The sequence below is a fragment of the Choristoneura fumiferana genome, chromosome 17, assembly GCF_025370935.1.
Source record: "Choristoneura fumiferana chromosome 17, NRCan_CFum_1, whole genome shotgun sequence".
NCBI classification, from domain to species: domain Eukaryota; kingdom Metazoa; phylum Arthropoda; class Insecta; order Lepidoptera; family Tortricidae; genus Choristoneura; species Choristoneura fumiferana.
The window spans coordinates 5,447,098-5,469,914 of NC_133488.1; the positions used below are offsets into that span (position 1 = coordinate 5,447,098).

At 39.2% G+C, this 22,817-nt stretch overlaps 4 protein-coding genes across 5 annotated transcripts in view; 1 reads left to right on the forward strand and 3 right to left on the reverse strand.

The window, feature by feature from the left end:
* LOC141436829 (BMP and activin membrane-bound inhibitor homolog) overlaps positions 1–12,337 on the reverse strand; it is a 73,146-nt gene extending 60,809 nt beyond the window's left edge. The window contains exon 1 of the mRNA XM_074099907.1: positions 11,902–12,337. Coding sequence (XP_073956008.1) covers positions 11,902–12,001 — 100 coding nt within the window. The 5' untranslated portion in view covers positions 12,002–12,337. The remainder of the gene's footprint in view (positions 1–11,901) is intronic.
* A 2,669-nt stretch (positions 12,338–15,006) lies between these two features.
* Positions 15,007–17,374, reverse strand: LOC141436932 (uncharacterized). Of its 2 annotated transcripts, none has more exons than XM_074100068.1 (2): positions 17,282–17,374; positions 15,007–15,693 (listed from the first exon to the last, which is right to left on the reverse strand). In XM_074100068.1, coding segments are annotated over exons 1-2 (594 nt in total). In that variant the 5' UTR covers positions 17,283–17,374; the 3' UTR covers positions 15,007–15,100. The 2 variants fall into 2 exon arrangements, with proteins under 2 accessions (XP_073956169.1, XP_073956168.1); XM_074100067.1 differs by having other exon boundaries at positions 17,278–17,374.
* Positions 17,375–17,437: 63 nt separating this feature from the next.
* On the forward strand, positions 17,438–20,139 carry LOC141436933 (uncharacterized). The gene is made up of 2 exons (XM_074100069.1): positions 17,438–17,533; positions 18,639–20,139. The coding sequence occupies exons 1-2, from the start codon at positions 17,521–17,523 to the stop codon at positions 19,367–19,369; spliced, it is 744 nt and encodes a 247-aa protein (XP_073956170.1). The 5' UTR covers positions 17,438–17,520; the 3' UTR covers positions 19,370–20,139.
* A 114-nt stretch (positions 20,140–20,253) lies between these two features.
* LOC141437146 (tyrosine-protein kinase receptor Tie-1-like) lies at positions 20,254–22,368 on the reverse strand. Its single transcript, XM_074100409.1, has 3 exons — positions 22,364–22,368; positions 22,077–22,288; positions 20,254–20,624 (listed from the first exon to the last, which is right to left on the reverse strand). The coding sequence occupies exons 1-3, from the start codon at positions 22,366–22,368 to the stop codon at positions 20,347–20,349; spliced, it is 495 nt and encodes a 164-aa protein (XP_073956510.1). The 3' UTR covers positions 20,254–20,346.
* Between the last annotated feature and the right edge of the window lie 449 nt (positions 22,369–22,817).

Genomic DNA, 22,817 nt, shown 5'->3' on the forward strand with positions numbered 1-22,817 from the left:
TTCCCGCTCGAATGATCAGAAATCTGATCTCCGCTACTGTATTTGCTGTTAGTTTTATGTTCATCGATAAAATGTAGCGTGAAATGTCACGGCTTTTCTATGTATTTGTTTGCGAGGATAAAAAAGATAGGAGTATTTGAGTTCTGGCTGTGATTATTAAGTATAATTATCCTAATTTTTTCACATTTTGGCAGAGCAGTCAATGACACTCAAAATAATATTTTTAAATAGAACAGATTCTGATAAAATGTAACACTAGCTTTGAAATACCTATACACCAATCGGTTCACAGGCGGCGAAGATATCGACTGACATAGGTACATACAAGGAACATGCGTAATAATAAAGTTAAATTGCGAACCTCTTCCTTTCTTTGTGTTGGTTCAAAATCAAAAGTCGATAATTTTGTAATTATTACAGAACGGTATGAAATAAATGACGGAATTTCCGATATACCTTACGCCGCCTAACTTTGCCTAAAAGTTCATTGCCACGACTAGTACCACAAGAACTAAAAACTATAAAGGTATAATTCCAATAATTGGATAGGCACTATACCGTTAAGCGATTCGAACACAATCCGGGAGTAACGTAAAGACGTCGCATAAAAAATGTATCTCAAAAATGCGTCAAAACTGTGTATTAAGTAATGAACTTTTAAGCAGATTTGTATGGCGCGTGGTATAGCTATAAACACGTAGTATTTATGTTATCTTTTTTTAAAGTGATTTACTCTTTTGCCGAGTTATTTCATACCTGAAAATTTACGAGATCGCGTAATGTACTTGCTATTTCTACACGCGATTTGCATACATAAATCACGCGATGTGTGTAAGTATGAGTGTATGATTTGGCTTCGGGAATGCAAACGCCGCATAAACGAATTTATTGGAACAGTGACGACCACACACGGTCGAGAAAGTATTTCATTATTATTAACCCGGGAGCAGTCTCTCTCTACTGTGTAAAAAATACCAGATGATAATTAAGTTTTATCACGATATCTTCCTGTTCCTTTTATTAACTGTACTAACTAACTGTGTTTTCTAAGGAAAATTGAAATAATCGTGCATCGGTCAGTTTGAAAGTGGTGCTTGGCAAAAACGTTTCAAGTCAGAATGGGTAAAAAATACCCGGTAGCGACGTGTGCCATTATTTTTCCTACGAATGGGTAAAATATACAATTAGGCCATAACAAGGACTTACGGTCGTCGAAGAATCTATACCACCGATTTGGAAAAGCCTCTGTTGAGAATGAGATGAGAAAAAATAAGCAAGAAACATAACGAGAATATACTTTTACAAAACAAACTTTTGTTTTTTGGCCTGTATGACCTAGGGAAAGCAAAGTACCTTTGCAATTGGCCAGTGGTGTAAAGATATATAAAGAGGTACGTGTAATATCTACTTAACAAGAAAGACTGTGAAGTCTATTATAAAGTTGAAGTAGTAAGTAACGTAATGTATGATGTTGATGATATAATGTTGACATTTTGTGATAAAACATCTTAAGTAAAACTGACATATAACAAAAAGTAAAAATTGCTTAATTAGGTAGCTACCGTAGCAAACGATACGTATCAACGAACAAGGTAGAAGGTGAAGGCCACAAATTATCACAGGACAATATAATGACTGTGAGATAACGGTTTAGACAGACTGAGTAATCCCTTCCTTCAACCCTTAGCCTATGCCTCATGGTTCCACAACATATATTCGCATCATTTGAAGACAATTCAAAAGGGGATGAAAAACAGGTGAGACAAAAAAATATAAGAAGGGTCGAGAGGGAGATTCAAGCTGAGAACCTAATTACAATGTCAAATACAGTATTCTGGCGCCGCCGTACCTACAAAACGACCTGACCCCAAGTAGTACTGGGCTAGGGAAGGAAGAATAAAGCTAGAAACCCACTGACAGCGGAGGCGGAGCGGTACGGCGTGGCGCGGAGTCTGTACCGGTTGTAATATTTGAGCTAACATGAAAGGGGCCACACAGAATACCGCGCGGGAAATATAAGCTTGGTACCTGTGTGGTATTTTTTTTAATTTAATTTGTGGTATGAAAAAAAACAACGCCAAAGCATGAAGATGATGATGACATTCAAAAAATACTAAAAGTAGTTTTTCTTTGCAAAATTCTCTCTTATTATTAACATTAATTAACACTAATGTTCCGCCTAATTACTTGGCAGGAAAGCGCGATCAACGATGGCGCCAAAATGCTAGACATGGCGCCAGCGATTACAGCAAACATAGAACCATTGTTATCTAGCATTTCGATCCTTAACATCACAAATCTAAGGTTAAATATCCTGGCAGAGGACATGTGAACTCATGAGTGAAATTAAAGAGGGGTCTCACCCCTCGGATTGTATCGCTTTCACTCGGTGTTTTTAGTGTCGTTACGTTATATTGACGGGAAGGTTATAATGGGGGAACGCTCTATTATCCATGAGAATGAAACCTCAAGGTGCACCGCACTAGGTATGTCTTATTAAAGTCACAACGGTTAATTTGCCCATGTGAAGCAAAAAACAGAAGTCTTACAAAGTTGCCCATCGCCCTATTATACTTTGGAAGGCTTTAAGTTCAATTCTGCATTGGAGTGGAGTATATAAGCCAAATATCGCTTTGCATTGTGTGCTCTAACACAAAGCATTTCATATCGCATTAGGTAGATCGTTTACTAGCTGGCACTTTACTAGTCACACACATTTATAAAACAAAGCTTAGATCTTGTTATTGTCTTGCTTATGCTGATTTGGGAACATTGCGTGACATGCATAAATATATTTTTTATTTTTATCCATTCTTACCATGTTGTAACAAATAAACCTTTTCTTTCTCTCTTTCTTTCTCTTTCTTTCTTTCTTTCTTTCTTTCTTTCTTTCTTTCTTTCTTGTGCATTGATTTTCTTATCCTACTCCAACTATTTGGCATGACTTTTTAGATACATGAATTAGTACACTATTTTGTGCTCTAATCGCGAATGTAGGCATTTCCGAGATTTAGGAATCCCATCTTAATTATACATTTGAAGTTGATTTACATCTGTGATATTAAAACACGGTCTACTTCCGACAACATCACGCACGAAGAACAAAGAATTGGATTCCCTGAACTAATTGGGGCCAAGACTTTTCCGCGAAGAAAAATCTGAGCGCGAACCACAAAGAACCGTGAGTAATCCGCTTAATGTGGAGCAAATCAGTGAAACATTTGTTTGAGGAGCATAAGCAGTTAAATAGCGAAACCATTTCGCACGAGTAAAGATTCAGTGGAATGTTCCTTAGATCTAAGTGTTGAAAGTAGAACATAGGTATCTTAAATTAGCAAGGTGTAAACAATTTTTATTCCATTGCTGACTTCATATCTGGAGATTCTAGAGTTTCAACAACAAATGCCGGGTAGCGGTCGTGATCGTGAACAAGATTGACATCTATTGAAGTATTTGCTTTGGTTATCGATTTGGCTTCACCTCTATTACAGTACAGTACTTTCTATTTTGTAATGATACTACATAATTCACCTTTTTAGGTCCCTTTGTTTGGGCTGGGCATTTATGCGAGTCAGTCGGCTCGGCAATAAAGACCTCATTGAATACCATGTATTATGCAAATCAAGTAAGGACTGATTACAATAGCAGTACCTATTGTTAGTTATGATATTTTGACTATGTGATAGGATAGTGAACAGTCGCACAACTTAGTAAGCGTAGACAGAACAAGGCTAGGCGGCCAGCATTTGTCATTTGTTATCGCACCAACTTTTCCTTTCAAGAAAATGTCATGGGATGGTGGCATGTGCCACCTAATGGTCCAGTGTAATAACTATTGTGTGATATTTCCCAGCCATTGCAGGTAAGCTGATATGTCGAAACGGAAAACAACAAGCTAGTAGTGCGTAACGAACGACAGTTGCAGCCGGCTTCCGTCGGCGGGCGGAAGCGTGGCGCCGGCGCCTGCGCCAGTGTTGCCAACCTACGAAATTTATAATTAGGACATCGAAATAAACATTTGAATAACCTCATAGTTTTGATGCCGAGCGAAGCCTGACGGGTTGAAATAACCTAATTAGTAGAGAGCAGTGGATGAACTATAAGATTGGCAGCAACAAGCCATGGTTTGACACGTGATACAAAAAAATGTCTAGGCAGGCTTTTACAAAAACGTTGAAGTAAATGTTCTACAATGGCAAGGAATACATTTTTATACTAAATACATTGTACAGACATAGGCTTTTAGAACCACGACAGCAGATGAAACAGTCGCTTGTGTATCCGCATTTTGGGAGTAAATAGGAAACTAACTTATGAACAGCATAAGACCAAACTGAGACTTGCTTGGAATCACAATCGCTTCACTATTTTCTGTAAAACGGTTCAGGATGGGGATAGAAAAATATAGCGAATGCCCGAGCGTTAGCCAATGCACAATATGACTCTAGACTAGTTGGAGCAAGTTAAGATACCAAAATGTTATTAATCCTGGCAACACTAACGGGTGGTCCAAGATGGACCGGACGTCACGAGTCGTTTGCCGCGTAATTAATGAGCGCATACATTACTTACACAATTAACTTTTTTATCAAAATTAAATTGCATTTTAATCGTCATATTAGTTCGCCTGGTTCTTAGAACGCGTATAAGCATGAATTATGTCTTTCATAAAGCGGATAATGATTTTTTATTTGTTAAATAAACAACAGTACCGGTAAATGGACACAATTATACGTTTGTCGGTTATATTTACATTACAAAGTCTCTCGCAATAGCGTATATATATAGACAAACAATGATTTATTATAACGGGAGTTTACTGATTAATCATTTTAGTATGTGTGATTTAGTTTTAGTATGTGCATACATTTCTGTTAGTACGTTATCACAAGCTAAAACGAAAGCTTATTAAAATACTGCAAGCAAAAATTTGATATACAATGTTAAAAAAGTTTTATGTCTGGTAGGCTTGTACGTTACGGACATACATCGTTCGACCTAAGTCCTTTCAAAGCCATGCTAGCGTCTGAGCATTTTAGAAATTTAACATGAGCTCTTCGATGGAAGAAAATATAGAAAAGAAAGCGCACACACTTGCAAAGCATTTTAGTTGTGTGTGTGATATCCTCAAACTGCGCAAGCCTTGCGTGGGAACTACATCCAGAGAGGAGGTCTATATCCAGATTATCCAGCAGTGGAACATAAAAGGCTGGAGATGAGGAATAGTATTTACAATAAAAGTTGATGTCGGGTCAGTATGACGAATAGACCATATATTTAAAATATGTACTGAAATGAAACCTTTTAAGGTCTACAAAATGTGGAAAAAAATATTTTATTTTATTTGTTACTATACCCTGCCTTAGTACACATTTCGCCTATTAATTTGTGTAATATAAAAACTAGATCCTTTATATTTTGTAGAATCCTAAAACATGCCTTATACATTTGAGCACATAATAATTGATCAATTCTAAGTAGTATGTCAGGCTACTGGCCATCGGAGACAGGCCTTCGGGACTCGACGCGCGCGCATACATATCACCTGTTTAAAAGTGCATTGCAAAACCGTGACATGGTAGATTAATGCTCTGCATACATATACAAGGCCGAGGCGGCTATGTACTTTAGTAACTACGCTGGTTTTTATGAGGTTGCTGTCTTGTGGCTGTCGAACCGTCAATGCGCAGTCGGAGAAACTGTATCGCGTTATGGAAGCTTCTCGCTGCTAATGCCAAGCTGATTTGATTTTGATTATAAATGCTAAAGAAATCATCTTAAATTTTAGTGAAAATGTTTCATATTAATACGCGATTCAGTTTCCTCGATTGAACTTAGTAGTTTCGCTCAGGGTACATAGGTAAAGCTAGACACTAACACACTCGATGTGTTGTAGGCTTCGTGTACCAGGCCAAGCAGAGTTTAGCCACTAAATCCTGCGGACCCTTGACTTAAGGTCAGGACCCTAGACAGGGCAGAGAGCGTCATCAGTACGTTGCCATCTCGTATTTTGAGATTCTCGCTTTTGAGAAACTAGAGCCTGGCCAAGCTAAGTCTGCAACGGAATAATTTGGCAACACTGTATTTTAACGTCAAATTACGTACATAATATGCGTTACATTTGCAGTGTTACCATATTGTTCTCTGCAGTTAGCTTGGCCAGGCTCTAGAACTATATAGATTGGTGGATTCATTCATATCATATGGTAAAGCCCTAGTCCTAGTCTGTTCTGCGTTTAAAAAAACTCACACAATTTAAAAAAGTCACCCTACATTAAACATAGTCGATTAGCGGCTCCCATAAACAACGGGCCGCATTAGACCTACAAAAACTGTGACATGTGCGCGGCGCGACGGGAGCTGGCGCCAATGACGTCACGAGTGAATCAGAGTGCCCGTGACGTTTGGGCTTGGGCCGAATGCGGCGCGTGTAAACGGCATGCATTAAGTGCTGTTGACATTCTTCGGGGAGAGATAGTTGGTGATTTAAACGGGTGCGGTTAATATACGTCCGCATAATTGTCGACCCGGAATGTACGACAATAACGCATGATTTGATAATTCACGTCTGACACGAAGCGGTCATCCCTTTCGCACACTCCCGTGCGAAAGCGTGCTAGGTGGGCTCAGTGTGAGACTCCTACTAAACCCCCACGCATCTGCCCCTAAAAAGCGCTCTTGCGTAGAAAATTGACCAAAGGAAGCTATGACCAAAGTTGGCCCCCACGACGCACTTCCGCGATCGCTCGAAAAAAGCCCCCTCAAAAGGCCACGCGTATTCAGCAAAGCCTTGCGAAATAAAAACGTATGCAGACTGATTAGCTGATAATGGAGGATTAGTAACGGCGCCAGTGTCCACGCCACGGAGATCGTTATGATAACATATCGATTCGTTAGTTCTGACGTCAACCGATAAGCATCGGCGAAGCAATTTCGGTGAATTTCAGTGCAAATTTTGTGGCCAGTATCGAAGTCTCACGGGTAACAAATAAGCATATCTAAGCGCTCTTGAGTAACTAAAGGGGTCGAAATATAAAGAATGGATTTCGCGAAACTATTCGGTAGGTTGGTTCCGGCTAAATATGTAGGTAGAAGGGATCGTATAAGTGAAAAGATAAGGAGAGATTATCTCTGTGTTTTATACAATCACTAAATTCCTTTTTGCCTGTTAGAGTAGGTACCTAATACTAAGGAGCTGTCTAGGCCTGCCGTATCGTATGACACCCTAGGCTAGCGCTGACTTAGGTATGCTAAATTCGTGTTTTTCTAATAACTCGCATCCTTTCTTGGGTTACTTAGTTTACATCGTCTAAGGGTAAGCCCCTTATTCTGGGAACTTAAGATTTAGTGGGACTTAAGATATCACAGTTCAAAGTCTCAAGGTGCATGAAGCATGAGTGCATATTTGAGTGGAATTCGCGTCATTTTGTGATATTTTCCTTGTGTTAGGTATGTATGTACATACGAAAATCTATAAGTTTGATTGATCCAATAGTAGCAGAAGAAACCATCGTGAAAATGACTGTGAGAAGGATCTACTTACATAAGTTCGTGATTCATGTTTCTTGACTGAAACAGTCCACCCCATTCTTCAGACCTTACTCTTTTTTGTAGCATTTGAAAGATTTCAAGTGATAGAAAAAGTCTTGCTTTGTACCGAATATATTATGGTCATGGGGCAGAAGGCGCCAACATGAAGAGGCCTTTGATACCATATAATACAAATGAGATGGAGGTTTATCCTCCATCTAATCTAATATACCATGAAACTGCTAGACAATCCTCTGCAGTTGCCAAATTATTGCCACGCAAGAAGCGACATGGAGTATTAGATTATAGGCTATGAGGTTGGGATGCTAAGGACAGGATTACCGGGCTATGGAGTGAAATAATGGACGTAATATTGTTATTATTAAAGTGTCATGAAATAGCTTCAAAGATATTTTGATTTACAAGCTTTTATTTGACTTGCCCTGATTATTGTTTGGGTAATCTTGGAAGCATTTGACCCACTTCCAGTACTCGGATTGGCTTGAAATTTGGCATACTTATGTAAATCTGGTGACAATACAATAATCTGGTAGTGACATCCTGGTGGTTCGGCCACGGTCGTCTCCGCAAGACGGAACTCCTCAACGGTTTACTTTACAGCATCGACTTGAAATTTGATACGGAAATGTGGTTTGGATGACAATGGAAGTACAGTCAGCAAAAGAAGCTTGTATTTAAAATTACAAATCTTTAATTAAAAAATATTTTGCATCCTCAATATCCTTAACAATAACTTCCCCTCCTTTTCAGTGGTACGTCATTTTCCAAGTATTTATTGGTGCCCTATTCGCAAATATGTACATTCAAATAGTAGATACTGTGTATAGACGGCGCCAGCTTATCTGGTTAGCAACAAGAATCGATAATGTCTTGTAATCATTGATAACATACGATACATGTAACAAAATACGAGAAACCTTCGCTCAATTTGCATTGATCCACAACTAGCAGTTTGTAAAGGTTGTTTGCAGAATGCATGCCTTAGGCTGTCATGGCTGCAGCTCTTAAACAAGCTTCACAGACGCAGGTTAGTACTACAGTCGATTACGTAAGTTGTTGAGATAATAACGTACTAGTACATAGTGTCTTAAGGGCGGTAAATAATGCATTACGAACGAGAGTCTATTTGAAGCCCGAAGTCGAAGTACCGCCCGTGCGACATACTTACAATGTTCTTCATCACATTTACGAGTAAAATTGTTTATTTGTAAGACAAAAATATTTTTTTTGCCGAAACTGCCGATACCTTAGGCTGCGGTCTTGGGCAGCGCCAGCATCCTCCCCCAACAGCGCCCGAGCTGCGGGAGGGTGTGCTGTGCAGCACCGTGCGCAGCAGCAGCACGCGCAGCAGTATTAGTACACGCAATGACTCATTTACCGACCTTGAGTTTCATGACGAGAAAAATGGTCGAGGGTATGGTGCATTACGGCCAAGTTAACCTGTATGTTTTGATACTGTTTACGTGCAAGTGTGATGAAAATAATGTTAGTGACATAGGCAGTTAGGCTCTAGCTCTTGATTAAGGTAGAGCGAGATTGACTACACCGCTTCCGCGTCTCTCAAAAAGCGCCATCAAAGTTTATTTTGCACTGGGATCTGGAAAATGGCGCCCCATAGTGACAGGTTGCTAGCTTGTCGCCTACGGTATACCTTAATCTATATCATCAGTCGCTTCTTACGAAGTTACGACATCCACGGAAGAAATGGAGAGGTTTTATTCTAACCCGACACCACACGGGAAAACTAGAAGAAAGTTAGACAAAAGTTCACGCAAACAATCAGATCAGAGTTCGTAACTTTGCTACCCCGCTAGTGCACGTGCAAGACAGCTACGTCTGTGTGTCACATGTGCTTCGTGTGGAAAACAACCCTTCATTTCCAAATAAATCATCATTCCTGAGATTGCTCTAATCTACCGTAATTTGCACCACCTGCTAAAATTTATTCCTTACTTCTGTCCATTAATTGTGAAGGTTGCCTGGAAGAGATCGCTCTGAAGAGATAAGGCCGCCTCTATGTATATACCTGTGTTTTTTGTACTGCTTAGGTACTGTGTTGGTGTGCTATAAAGAGTTATTGTATTGTATTGTAATTCAAATGATCTTGTTTGTCATAATTTGTCAAGTCCTTTAGTTTAGACATTATGTATGTCCCACAGAAAGCCTAAAGCAGTGCCTGAACAAATCAATAAATAATAATAAACCATTTATTTCAGGCAACACAGCCCATACACCTTAAAGACTAACATACACATTAAAGTAGAAAAAAAAACTATATAATTAATACCTAATGTCATAATCCTAATACCTAATATCTCGTGATCATGGCATGCAACTGTGCCGAAATATTGAGCTTCTCTAAAATCAAGGTACGCGGAACAAAACCCGAAATTAAATCATAAAATTAGTAGACTGCGATAGTCTAAAACATTGTCATAAATTCCGTGATCCAACTTTGAACTGTATAAGTTTTATTATGATTATATTATCCTAAGAGAAAAATATAAAACTGTGATGAATTAGGTCTCCAATTCAGCATGAAGAGGTCATTGTGATTCAGATAAACAATGAACTTGCTGATAACATTTTAGCGCCATGGAATGGGTTATGATTTTGTTGAATTATTAGTCTTATAGTCAGTTAAACTAGATTGTCTTCCAGCGTAAATAAATACTAAATTAACTTGCCAAATCAAACAAAGTATGGTAATACATAGTTGTACTTCAATGAACAAGTATGTACAAGTAATTATCAACAATAGCAGTAAGGGTTGAACATCGAACAAGTTGAAACCTGTCCGTTCCTCATAAATTCCATTCCCTTATCAGTTCTTTGTTGCTACATTTTGATCCTTTTTGCATCAAAATAAAATGGGTGAGTAAGAACTGGGTATTATTTATACAGTTGTTTTCTTATGCAATAGATGTGAAACAGCTTACTCACTCTTTTTTTTAAAAGAGCTAGGTAAGGGGTAGCTCTCTCCTAGATACCCTAGAAAAGATATAGTTTTAATGGCAAAGAATAGATCAACTAGAAATTAATTATTTTAATATGCTATTCAACATTACTTCCAGAAATACTCAGTAATAGGGCATAATTGGATTTTAGTTCACCAAAGAATTGTGTCATAATGACATTTCATCATTCAGTATGAATTGCATATTTACATATTTAGAAAAATAACATTATTTACTAGTTTGGCAAGCACAGTGTACAGTCAAGGGCAAAGATATCGACAGCCAAAGTTTCAAAAATACGTATAGGTACACGGCCTTAATGTTATGTGCATAAAGTCGTGTAAGTATACATATTTTTGTAACTTCGGCCGTATCTATATCTTTGCCCTTGACTGTACAACATCCACCAATGAGATGGATCAATGGCGGATGCAGGCCTCACATTCATGGTGGATGCAGGCCTCTTCCAAACAAAGCAACCAGAGGTCTATAGGGGAGCCTAAGTCCAACAGTGGACATCTAACGGCTGATATGATGATGGTGATGATGATGATGATGATAAGATTTTGTGATGGCCCAGGAATCAAATACTTGAGTGTATGTGTACAAGGGCTAATAATACTTAGTTAATTAACTATTAGTGCTATTGTATACAAAAGCCCTCATTTGTTTACCACGCAATGGCTTATTAAATAATTATTATTGCCATTTAAAATGTCATTGTTGCTAATCAGTTATTAACCTTAATAGCTAATTAGCAATGATCATAAATAAACAGTCAACTGAAGTATTTATTTTGTTCAACGTTGAGGAAACTGAATCATATGCCAGGGTGGAACCTATTCATAATAAATTTCGCTATCATTTCTTTGGCACATGTATGGTTCCACCTCCACCCTGGTACATGATTCAGTTTCCTAGACATCATTTTTTTTTCTATATCATGTATGAGATCAGTCTAGTCATGGTCATGTATAAGCATAGTCATGTCAGTGGTGTATGAAGTATGAATACAGAGCTGCTCCCAGTTGAGTACATAAGCCCTTTTTATTTGTGTAGTTAGTGACCATTCTGATCAAAGATGTCTTCTCTTTTTTAACTGATAAGTCATTTCTGTCAATGGTTTTAAGTTTGAACAGGTAACGATAGACAGACAGAGTTAATTTCACATATAATATTAGGTACGGTTTACCAAATAGACATGGGTAATAATAATAAATATCAGTGAAGTAGTTCGGTACCAGCTTGATATTTTTTTTCCATACCTTACCTTTTGACAGATAGGTAACACGCAAATTGTTTTTTCTACGTTTCTGTCCAGCCAGGCCAACATTGAAAATCATGCAGCCGGTACTTCAGTAATAGCTATCATTCAGCTATCTTGGTAACTTACCTGTTAGTGCCAAATCCGGGGTATCAGATGCCTCGCTGTACACCACTGACACTCGATACAGCACTAGCATCAGACACACGCTAAAATTAACCACTGCCATAACTGTGTCAATTAACTAGCAACTAATAACATTAAACAATAAGCATGATTACAGTCCAAACACGCGCGTTTCCATCGTCCGTCATCACTCTTCTATTTCGAAAAGTTCTAAAAATATCATCCGTAGCGGTATTAAACTAAACTCAAAGTACACAGGATCAGAAACACTTAATAAGTTAATACACTTGAATTTTCAACAATGTTTTGGTCGCGCTCGCTACACCAGACACGAGTTTTAAATTTTAAAACGGACGCAACAACACTCCCCCGTGAGGAACAAAGCGGCAACTGACAGTGACAGCCGAGCCAAGCCGACAGCCGTCCCGACCGACAGGAGGCGCGAGCGAAAATCCGCGCGCGAATGAAAAGAACGATTGAAGAGCGGGACAGCGGATGAGCGAACCTATCTGACGCCGGGTTATAGGGATGTACTGTGCACTGTGCACGACTTATCGACAAGATTTTGATGAAACACTAATTTTTTTTTTTTACCTTGCTGTATTACCACAGTTGAGCTAGATATGTTCTTATTCTGTGGTATTAAGTTAATAAAGTAACGTTACCGTTTTCAACCGTTTTAAGATTATAAGCTCTTTCTTAACAAGTTGAAGTTCAATCAAATCAATTGTTAGCATGCTTCGAAAAAAAGCAATAATGATACTTACCTATCTCACTGAGGATACAAATTTCACTATCACACATTTAAATTTTGTATTGTGCGTAGCTTTAGTTCTATGCGAGGCCCATAGAGAGTTGCCTATACGGTATAGTATAGGCTATACCCTGTCTAATAGTTAATCTGGCTCTATGTCTTTAGGTACATTTCATCCAGTAGGGCAACTACGAGAAATTTGAAAATCGAAGTTTGTATCGTACCGTCCCTCTTACTCTCGTATGAAATAATATATTAGCGTCAGCGGGACGGTACGATACGAACTTCGATTTTCTAATTCCGTAGTAGCCCTACAGACAGATGTGCCAAATTTAAGGCAATCTTTTTCTATTTTTATTTTGATCTGTAGAATTTGTATTCTTTCGAACAAATGAGACTTAAATGCAGTTTTTTAGGGTTCCGGAGCCAAAAAGGCAAAAACGGAATCCTTATAGTTTCGCCATTGCTGCCTGTCTGTCCGTTTGGGCTTTGCTCAGGGACTATCAATGCTAGAATGCTGTTATTTTGCACGGATATATATGTAAACTATGCCGACAATATGGTACAGTAAAAAACTCAAATACATTTTTTTAGGGTACCTTCCATAGACGTAAAGTGGGGGTGATTTTTTTTCTCTCATCCAACCCTATACTGTGGGGTATCGTTGGATAGGTCTTTTAAAGAGAATTATTAGTAGTTTCAGAGTCAATAGCAGCCTATGGTATAAAATATACCTAAACTTGGAAGATTCCGTATAAAATACGAAACCCTTAGAAAAATCACTTAATAATTTCGTAATGGCTACGGAGCCCTATTTTGGGCGTGTCCGACACGGTCTTGGCCGGTTTTTTTTTACTTCGGACATACTGTAATAAATATATTGTTATGTGTATTCTGAAAATATATTAAGATTACTGTAGTTTGTGTTGGCGTTATATACTTGTTATGGAACAAATAATTGATACTGCTATTTTTGAGTGTAATTTGATCACTTGATTTAAATCTGGTAAAATATTCACTCAAGCGAGATACATACTTAAAGCATCAAACTGTACTGTGCGTATTCGATATTCAAACAATGTTTGTCGATGGAATAAATAGATCGATAGTGGCTCTCAACTATTTAAACGCACGCGTTCAATGCTGGATGAAAGCTGCAGCGCTGAGAATCGTACCTATGTCACAGGAAATAAAACTTTATGTCAAGTGAACTAACAATGCTTTGGTAACACGCTTCTTCATGCAATAAGGTAAGTTTTCAAGGACCGGCGCCACCGCACAGGCTTGCGTTTTTTGCAGGTAGCCGGCCGGCACTTGTTTTGCGCCGTGCACACATTCTTTACGATGGCATTGGTTTTTAATGGACTTTCTAACAAAAGTTTGTTTAATTGTATTCAATCTGTAGTAAATATATCGAAATTAAAATATGATTTTTAAATTCTATTACACTTTTTATTATATCTGTTCTTTGCGTTTTAGCGTTCAGTAGTCGTTATTACTAAATTTTATTGGCGACATTGGCGATGTATGTAGTCAATTTATTTTAGCTATGGGACAGATCCCCTAACTGCAAAGCTATTTTTTTAATAGGGTGAAGGTGACAATGACAGCTGTCAGTTTAGTTTTGTAGCTTAGTTAAGTACACTACCGCTTTGCGTTTGCGCCAAAGAGTATTGTAATATATAGGAATGGTTTGCGCTGTCGGTTTTTTTTTATTATTTCTCATAGATATTACATACACTTACTTACTGTACATATCCACTCGCCAAACTGATATTACAGTAAAAAAATTGTCCTTCAATGGCCAGAACCAAGAACGATTACACACTGGTGTGGCGTGTAGCCCGTTAGGTAAGTCCGTCAGTTGAAAAAAAAATTGAAATATAATCAAAAAAATCACCATGATCTTTATTTACATTATATGAAAAACATACGTTCAAAATAGCATGTTTGCTGACTTACGTGTATTAGATTTCGGGTTTTTATCTCAATTCCGTGGTGATCGAGATAATAACCCTAAAAAATAACCTTTGAATTATTACTCGTTACCCTGATAGAGCTATGAGAGCTATGAGTGGATCTATCACGATGGATATACATAACGGGGTCCAGCTATAAATATACTCAAATTTTATGGATCCAGCAATTTTGGCGTGAAAGTGTGACAAACATACATACTCACAAACAGATGTTATTATTACACAAAAGTATGAATTTTGAAGGTATGGGTACACACCTACTCTACTTCTAGTAATACTACCTATACAATACAAAACAATTACTTTATTGAACACCAACACATAGTACCCTATCTACTAGGCAGGGCTAGGCAGGTAGTTAAATTTAGAAATGTATTTTTGTATTACACAAAACTTTATTATCATAATCAGACACAGACATATTTTTTTAAAATTAGAACACAATAAAAGTAGTTAAATCTAGTCGCTTCTACCCGCCCGGTATGTTAGGTTGATCATCCGTCGGTTTCCTTTTCGGACTAGCCTTTTTCGTTGTCGCCTCTTCAGTTGTAGGTTCTGGCGGCGGTTCTGTTGGAGCTGGTTCTGTTGGAGCTGGTTCTGTTGGAGCTGGTTCTGTTAGAGCTGGTTCTGTTGGAGCCGGTTCTGTTGGTGCTGGTTCTGTTGGTGCTGGTTCTGTAGGAGCAGGTTTAGGAGCTTCCGTAGCTTTAGCTTCAGTAGCAGGTGGCTCTGTAGGGGGCGGGTCTGTAGCAGGGGCTTCTGTGGTACCAGGTTCTGTGGCAGGAGCCTCTGTAGGTTCAGGCTTAGGTGGAGGTGAAGGTGGCGGTGGAGGAGGATCGCTGTGCTTCAATGGTGAAACTTTCGTGGTTGGTTTCGTCGCTTTAGTGGGAGTAGAAGTAGGTTCTAACATAATTTTAACGATGCTAAGCGGGACCCAGTGTCCCGGCATGTTGGCCTCGACTGGATTGGCGATGAAAAGGAGGGGATCAGTTTTTGTATCAGGGTGTTTTTCGCCTGCTGCTGAGACAACAACCACAGTTATTGCGACTGTTATAGTTGACCACACTGTAAAATATCAATAAAGCTGCGTGATTCATAACATAAGTAACTTAGTAAAATAAATAAAAATTGGTTTCTTAGAAATAGAAGGACCTCTTTTTTCTACGACAAACTGAGAGTAAAATCAAGCTGAAAATAAAGTACCCTGACCCTTTGATTCTGATACAGATAAAAATAAATCTGTGATAGCGTTTATCGTTTACCAATTATGCTTATCTAATACTACTACTACTAATATTATAAATGCGAAAGTTTGTGAATGAGTGAGTGAGTTTGTGAGTGAGTGAGTATGTTTGTTACTCCTTCACGCTGAAACGGCTGGACGGATTTGGATGAAATTTGGTATGTAGGGAGATTAATAAAATATAGGCTACTTTTTATCCCGATATTCCCACGAGGTAGGGATAAAATCTCGAAATAACAACCGCTGAGATCAGAGTAATAAAATTTGGGATGGTTGTTTTTAATGCAACGTCAATGAAAACCACGACGTCATTTTCGGGAATTCCCACGGAAATTTTGTAAAATCCCAGAATCTCAATTCAACCGATGTATTTAATGATTTACTCGTGAGAAGTGATAAATATTTGAACTAAATAACTTGCATGCTTGCTTGCATTATTGCTTGCACCTGTGGGAGTATGTTTGCTTGATCTGTTGTTTGCATGCTTGCTTGCATAATTGCTGACATACTTGCATGCATGCTTGCTTACATGTTCACTTGTATGCTTGCTTGCAACTTTGGAAGTATGCTTGCTTGATCTGTTGTTTACATGCTTGCTTGCTTGCTTGCATGCTTGCTTGCATGCTTGCTCGCATGCTTGCTTGCATGCTTGCTTGATTGCTTGCTTCTGTGTAATGTTTATGGTTTACACAAGCGAAGCATGCTCACTTGCATGCTTGCTTGCATCCTTGCTTGCATGCTTGTATGCAGCCTTGAATGAATTCTTGCTTGCATTATTGCTTGCAACTTTGGGAGTCTGCTTGCTTGATCTGTTGTTTGCATTCTGGCTTGCATGATTGCTTGCATGCTTTAATGTTGCCTTGCATGCCTGCTTGCTTGCACTATTTCATGCACATTTGGGATTATGCTTGCTTGAATGCATGCTTGCTTAGATGCTTGCTTGCATGCTTCCTTGCATGCTTGCTTGCATGCTCAAGTGAGTGAGTGAGTTGTCATGCAAGTGCATGCATGCTTGCTCGATTGCTTACATCCTTACTTGCATGCATGAATGCAGTCTTGAATGCATGCTTGCTTGCGCTATTTCTTTTACAATTACATGCTCACTTGCATGCTCGCATTATTGCTTGCTTCTTGGAAATGTTTATGGTTCACGCGAGCAAAGCCGCGGGTAAAAGCTAGTAATTCATAAAAAAGGGTTTATTGACATATTAGATTTTCTTACATGATTACTTTTTAAACTAGTCTGTTTTCTACTTTTTCCATGAAAAAGATAGATTTTCCAGAGTCTTTAATTCCATCACTTCCAACATTGCTTCAGTATATATCAATTCAGCCACATCGCAAAACAGCCATCTCGAAATACATATTCCTTTATTTATTATTCCAATTGATAGTTATATACGTACTTACTCTCTCTTCACTGAAGTGCCGAAATACATCAGCTTCCGTCCGACGGACATTAATCAACAACTTTACGATCTCAAATTTAAAACTCGTCAGTAATGAGTGGATTAGAAATTAATCAAATTGTAATTAAAAATTAAATGGCAGTGTTCTTGGATTTAATTGAACTGCATTCATTTAACGCCTTTTGCAAATACTGAATAATTACTGCATGAAGCTGAAAAAGAATTCATTGATGTTTAGCAATGTTGCGGGCGAGTAAGTATGCAAATACTAAACTATTGAACTGAAAACCGTTGTCTAAGTTGTTTGTTACATTTACTGTCGTTATCGTGACTTCCTTTTTGCTTTCTGGCATGCTTACTAAACTAACTACTTAACTACGGAATAGGATCTGCTTGGAATAAAATTTCACTCTACTTTATTAGTTTTCAAATCTGTAGTATCAATTAAGCATGTTACAACTGAAAAATAAATAATAAGCTAAAAAACTGGATGTGACCAAGGGACCTTGTTCTGGCTTCTTTATAATTTAAATAACTCTTTGCCTGGTGGGTATTTATTGATTTGGGCCTAAAGTTATCAGTGGTGTATCTCCAGTGAATAGTAATACAACTCGGTAAGTGGTACTTTGCAGATAAGCAATTTTAAATTGTGATTTTTTTATTTTCGTTCGTTCTTATTTAACTCACTAAACACAATGAAAAATAAGTAAGAAAAGTCGGGCATTTTATTAGTATACCTTTGATAAAGAAACATAAATCAGTCTTTGGAAATAATCAAGCATTTCGGTAAGATACAGAAAGTATCTGCCGTAACTAACTGTCATAAAGAAAGTAACTGCCGTAAAAAATGCCAACTTGCTATGTGGTTAATATTGCTGTTTGAGAAATTATTGCTACCAAATTGATTAATTCTGATCGAATTGACCTTTACACATGAAATAAAAGCCTTGATTAATAGATTTAATTAATACAGTACTACTTACATATAATCGATAAACACGTAAATAAAATGAAGTCCATGTTGATTATTGTTTAAAGTTGTATTCCTCCACACAAGAAAAACAAACATTAGTTTCAATTCAACTAGTCAAATGGTAGGTCATTATTAAGATTTTTTTGTAAGTACACTAGTTTCACAAGTTGAATCATTTAATTAAACATAACATTAAAGTGTTATTGATGTCTGCGAAATGTATCATCTTTCATAAATTGGTTGGTATAAAAAACACCATATCGCTTCAAATAGAGTTGTATTAGTATTCAATAGAGGCACATGACTTGGGGTAAAGGGTGGAGGTATTTGGGGGCTTTACATACTAAGCGAGTCAAGCTCACGAGACAACCATGATTTTTTGCAGTGTTACAAAGCGTAGTTTTCATCCTAATGGTGGCGATAGCAAGCACCGCTAAATTTCCAGACCCTAAAAAGGACCCTCTACTCTTTATCGCGAACCCAGTGGAAGCTGTGATGCCAGGCCATTGGATGCCATTAAGCATCGTCAAAGTGATGCTACAAGGATCTCCTTCTACGAAACAGCATTTAAAATTGACTGTGAAGAAAACCACGAAAGCACCTACGACAACTACCACAACTCCAGCACCAGCAACTCCACCTCCACCTCCACCTCCACCTCCACCCCCGCCTCCATCCCCATCTCCACCCCCACCTCAACCGCCACCTCCACCTCCACCAGCAACTACGGAACCGACTCCAACTACTACTACTACTACTACTACTACTACTACTACTACTACAACTCCAGTTCCTGATCCACCGCCACCAAAACCGGAACCAACTACAACTGCTTCGACTCCACCGCCTCCGCCACCTCCACCACCACCGCCTCCACCACCTCCGCCGACTTCATCGCCTGCGCCACCTCCACCACCTCCGCCGCCTCCGCCGCCTCCGCCGCCTCCGCCGCCTCCGCCGCCTCCACCTCCTACGGAACCACCTACTGAACCACCAACTGAAGCTCCAACAACAACTACTGAACCAGCTCCAACGACGAAGAAACACCCGAAAAGAGGAACCAAAAAGAAAACAGACGATCACGCTGACAGGCCGGGTGCACGCATTCGGGAGTAGTTGGTTTTTTGTTTATTTATGGATAATTTTAAGGCTAGTCTGTACCGATTAATGAAATGACCACTCTACAAGAACCAGCAGGACACAAATAATTTATGACAAAGAATCAAAAGGATAGTAAAGTAACACAACATTTTTATCATTCCTGACGTAAAAAAGATAAATTCAGAAACTTAAGTTATTGTTATCATAGTATCTATTTATTACAGCTTATTCACTATTTGTAATATGCATTCTATCGATGATTTTTGGATACTAATCGACGCTCTACAAAAACTATCGATTGCGGGACTATCGTTATTTGGTAATCACTATTTGCTTGCTGTCAAAGTGTACCTAACCTACCTACCACTCATTGGAGAGGTGATTTTTTTTTTATCTCATTCAGCCAGTGACAAAATATACTACCATTATAATACGAGTATTCAACAGAAAAAATCCATAATGCAAAAATTGTAACTTCTATAGCTACGTCATGGACCGACTTTCAATGGATTATTTTATTAATTATTAAGTAGGCATTATTTTATAATTAATTCACATCCTGGTTCTGGATCGATGGCACTCCTGAGGGGCTACTTACTACGAAACTCGCAAATCGAAGTTCGAATCACATCGTCCCTTTCACTCGCGTATTAAATGACATAAGCGTCAGCGGGACGGCAACATATGAAGTTCCAGTTTTGCACTTCGTGGTAGGGCCAGGTACTAAATGATAAAAGTAAGATAACTAATGTAATATTCACTTGAATAAATTGATCTTAGTTTTATGCTGCGCATTTATTAATTATATCCTTAAAAACATCCGTAGGTACCAGGTAATCTGTTAGTGCTACCCCTCAGCCAACGCCCGGCCGGTAGGCACAAAACACCCACAAAAATAAAATACGGCCATCACATACCAAATATTATATTAACAGTGCAAATCTCTGGAGTGATATAAAAATAACAATAATAAGATTCAGTCTTTACACGGGTCATCTTTGGACCTCTTCGTCTGCAAAATCGTAGTCGCTGAGCGCTTCGTCGTACGACGGCGGTAGGATGCATTCTAAGTCGATGTAAAGTTGTTTTTGGTCGTTCAGTTTGTCGACTATTTGAGCGAAGGTTGGCCGGTCGGTTGGGAGTTCTGCCCAACACAAGACCATCAGTTGGTAGAGGCGGTTGGAGGCTCTAGCTGGCTTTGGGAGACGGCTGCCAGCTGCCAGGAATGGTGGGACCTGGTGGTTGCTTAGCTCTGCGTAAGGGAAGCCGCCTGGAAGTAAACAAAAAAATATAATTAGATATCTGACATCTGTTATTAGTCTTATTTGTTGCTAGGACGGAAATCCAGCTAGTGGGGCAAGGCAAGACACATGTTTTTAAGGTCGGATCCCCCGCACTTGTTTTGTCATACACACAGGTTTTTCCAAAAGTTAACGCATAATAATAATTACATAATCCAAATCTATGTCCGAAAATAAATTACCTAAGTACCTACTTACTATTGACGAATAGAAAAATAGGTTATTAAGGTTAGAATTGTAATTGGAATGGAACGAATAGCCACCAGTAAAAGAGGCACGGGCATAAAGAAGGGGGACGGCGGGGGGAGGTCCTCCGCAAGTAAAAAACAAACAATCCTACGAAGGTTTTTGAAAAACAAATTAAAGAACCCCAGGGAACGTGATTGCTCAACTATAGGTTAGGTTAGGTTAGTATTTTGTCAAGGCACGAAGCGCCTTAACTAGGCGGAATAGGAGCTCCGCGAAGAGCAGCTCTGTCGACTTCGCCTCAGAGTCGTTAAATGTATATGAATATTTGCTTTCAAGACATAAAAGCGGTGGTAACAATATTCAAAGTTACATTAAGTATGCGAAAGTAACTTTCTGCGTAACTAATTTATGCGTAAGTAATTTTCTGCCTAAACAATATTCGGAATTCACAAATTATGCGTAAAGCCCATTCGGCTTACATTGGTTACAAAGCGCGCCCCATATTAATTCAACAGCTCGCGTTGTTGTGTTGTGTTGTGACCCACGCACGAGCCGCCGCGCCGTGTATAAGAGCAAGACGGACGGCTCAGCTCGCGTGGGATCGTGCTACCCCGACCGAACGCACCTTTAGCCAGAAACACTTGTATCTGTTTGTGGTTCGACCTAAGGTGGCGATCTCCCACAGTAGTTAGTACAGCGAACGCCCACACATCGCTTAAGCTGCAGTGTTGTGAGAACAGGACGGCCTCAGATGCGAGCTAGTGTAGTGGTACCCTGAGCCCATACTTGTATCTGTGGTGATACTGACCTAAGGTGGCGATATCTCACAGTAACACAGCGAACGCCCACACATCGCTTGCGCTGCAGTGTTGTGAGAACAGGACGGCCTCAGATGCGAGCTAGTGTAGTGGTACCCTGAGCCCGATACTTCTATCTGTGGTGATACTGACCTAAGGTGGCGATCTCCCATAGTAGCACAGCGAACGCCCACACATCGCTTGCGCTGCAGTGTTGTGAGAACAGGACGGCTCAGATGCGAGCTAGTGTAGTGGTACCCTGAGCCAGAGATACTTGTATCTGTGGTGATACTGACCTAAGGTGGCGATCTCCCACAGTAGCACAGCGAACACCCACACATCGCTTGCGCTGCAGTGTTGTGAGAACAGGACGGCCCCAGATGCGAGCTAGTGAGTGGTACCTGAGCCCATACTTGTATCTGTGGTGATACTGACCTAAGGTGGCGATCTCCCACAGTAGCACAGCGAACGCCCACACATCGCTAGCGCTGCAATACTGCGAGTGTAATATGGCTTCAGGAGCGAGCCAGCGCAGCGGCACTGGTCTCGCACGTGTGTGCACGTACACGCCAGAGCGAGACAGACCGAAGTCCGCCACTTTGAGGGTGCCCGCGCCGTCCACTAGGATGTTTCGGGCTGCTAGGTCTCTGAAATTGAGATAGAAGATTTTTTTTTGTTAAGGTGCTTTTGTCTTAAAGCAAAGCCAACGAGACGAGATATACTTCATCTTTGTCTGATACGTCGTTATTACTATCTCACTCTTTTTCTGTCTCATGACATAATTTATCTCATCTCGTTTAGCTAGGTAAATAATTAACTTAGTAAAGTTGAAAAACCCTTGACTGACATTGTCATTTCAAAGTTAATGAAAGATATCTAAGCTAAGAACCGGAATGCGGTCATTAAAAAGAACATTTAAAAGCATAATCGCCACATAGACTAACATCAAACAGTATAAATACAAAAAGACATAACATAACATGTTTGTTTAGGAACAAAAGCGAAGTCAACGAAGGTCCGCTTCGCGGGCCCCCTATTCTGCGTAGTTTAGGCACTTCGCGCCTGGACAACATATATGTACCCACTAACTAACCTAACCTAATTTATGTTTAATAAAATGTTGGAACTGAAATTATGGTTTCTGTAAATAAATATAATAAATAAATATCATGGGAC

What these genes read in the sequence shown, in the direction of transcription:
- LOC141437146 (XM_074100409.1), bottom strand. An exon ending in GTGGGAGATCGCCACCTTAG is followed by an intron (nt 20,625 to 22,076) that starts GTCAGTATCACC and finishes GTTTACTTCCAG; the next exon opens with GCGGCTTCCCTTACGCAGAG.